Source organism: Plasmodium gaboni (assembly GCF_001602025.1).
Source record: "Plasmodium gaboni strain SY75 chromosome Unknown, whole genome shotgun sequence".
NCBI classification, from domain to species: domain Eukaryota; phylum Apicomplexa; class Aconoidasida; order Haemosporida; family Plasmodiidae; genus Plasmodium; species Plasmodium gaboni.
The window spans coordinates 1-945 of NW_017385279.1; the positions used below are offsets into that span (position 1 = coordinate 1).

At 13.3% G+C, this 945-nt stretch overlaps 1 protein-coding gene across 1 annotated transcript; it reads left to right on the plus strand.

The window, feature by feature from the left end:
* Nucleotides 1–174: 174 nt before the first annotated feature.
* PGSY75_0010500 (putative membrane protein) lies at nucleotides 175–305 on the plus strand (the record flags this gene model as incomplete). The annotated part of the gene is made up of 1 exon (XM_018783242.1): nucleotides 175–305. A coding segment is annotated over one exon (131 nt), but the record flags the coding sequence as incomplete, so codon positions are not given.
* Between the last annotated feature and the right edge of the window lie 640 nt (nucleotides 306–945).

Here is a 945-nt window from a genome sequence, read left to right on the forward strand (position 1 = left end):
AAAAAAAAAAAAAAAAAAAAAAAAAAAATATATATATATATTTATATGTGGTGTTATCTTATTAATCATCAAATAATTTATAACGAAAGGTCCCATAACATAACTATGTGATACACATATGTATGATATATAATATACATATCACCTATTTTTATTTTTTTATTTTTTTTGTAGGACAGAAAATTCAATACATTTTAAGCTGCATAAGGACATCAACTATTCTGAAAAGCAAAATAAGAAAAGATCTAGAAAAACAATCATTCTTATTTGATGATTACACATATGGAACCTTTTTAAATGATTAATTAAAAAAATAAATATAATTTTTAAATTTAATTCTTTCTTAAATTTATTTTCTTTCGTTTTTAATTTTTATATTTTATTTTTTTTGTCAATTCATATTTATCACATTTTTATATTTAAAAAGACAATTAAAAGAAATATATATATATATATATATATATATATATAATATGATTATATTTTTTCTCACCTCATTATAAAATTATGTAATTTTTTTTTTTTTTTTTTTTTTTTTTAATTATACACATATATTTAATTATAATTAATTTTTAAGTAACAAATATTTGTAAAATATAATATTATATTTTATTAATATATATTAAATAAGTTGACAAACCTTTTTTATTTTATATAACAAAAGGGTTCATAAGAAAATTAAAAGGAGACTAGTTTATATATATATATATCAAAAAAAAAAAAAAAAATAAAATAATCACAAAAGGAATATACAAATAATATATTATACATATATATATATATATATATATATATATATATATATATATATATATATATATAATATATATGTTTTGCATTGGAATTTCCTTTTTATTATAATATAAAATAATGTAAAAAATAAAAAAAAAGAAAAGAAGTTTATACAAATGTGTATTTATTTTAAGTAATATTTAATCAATAATA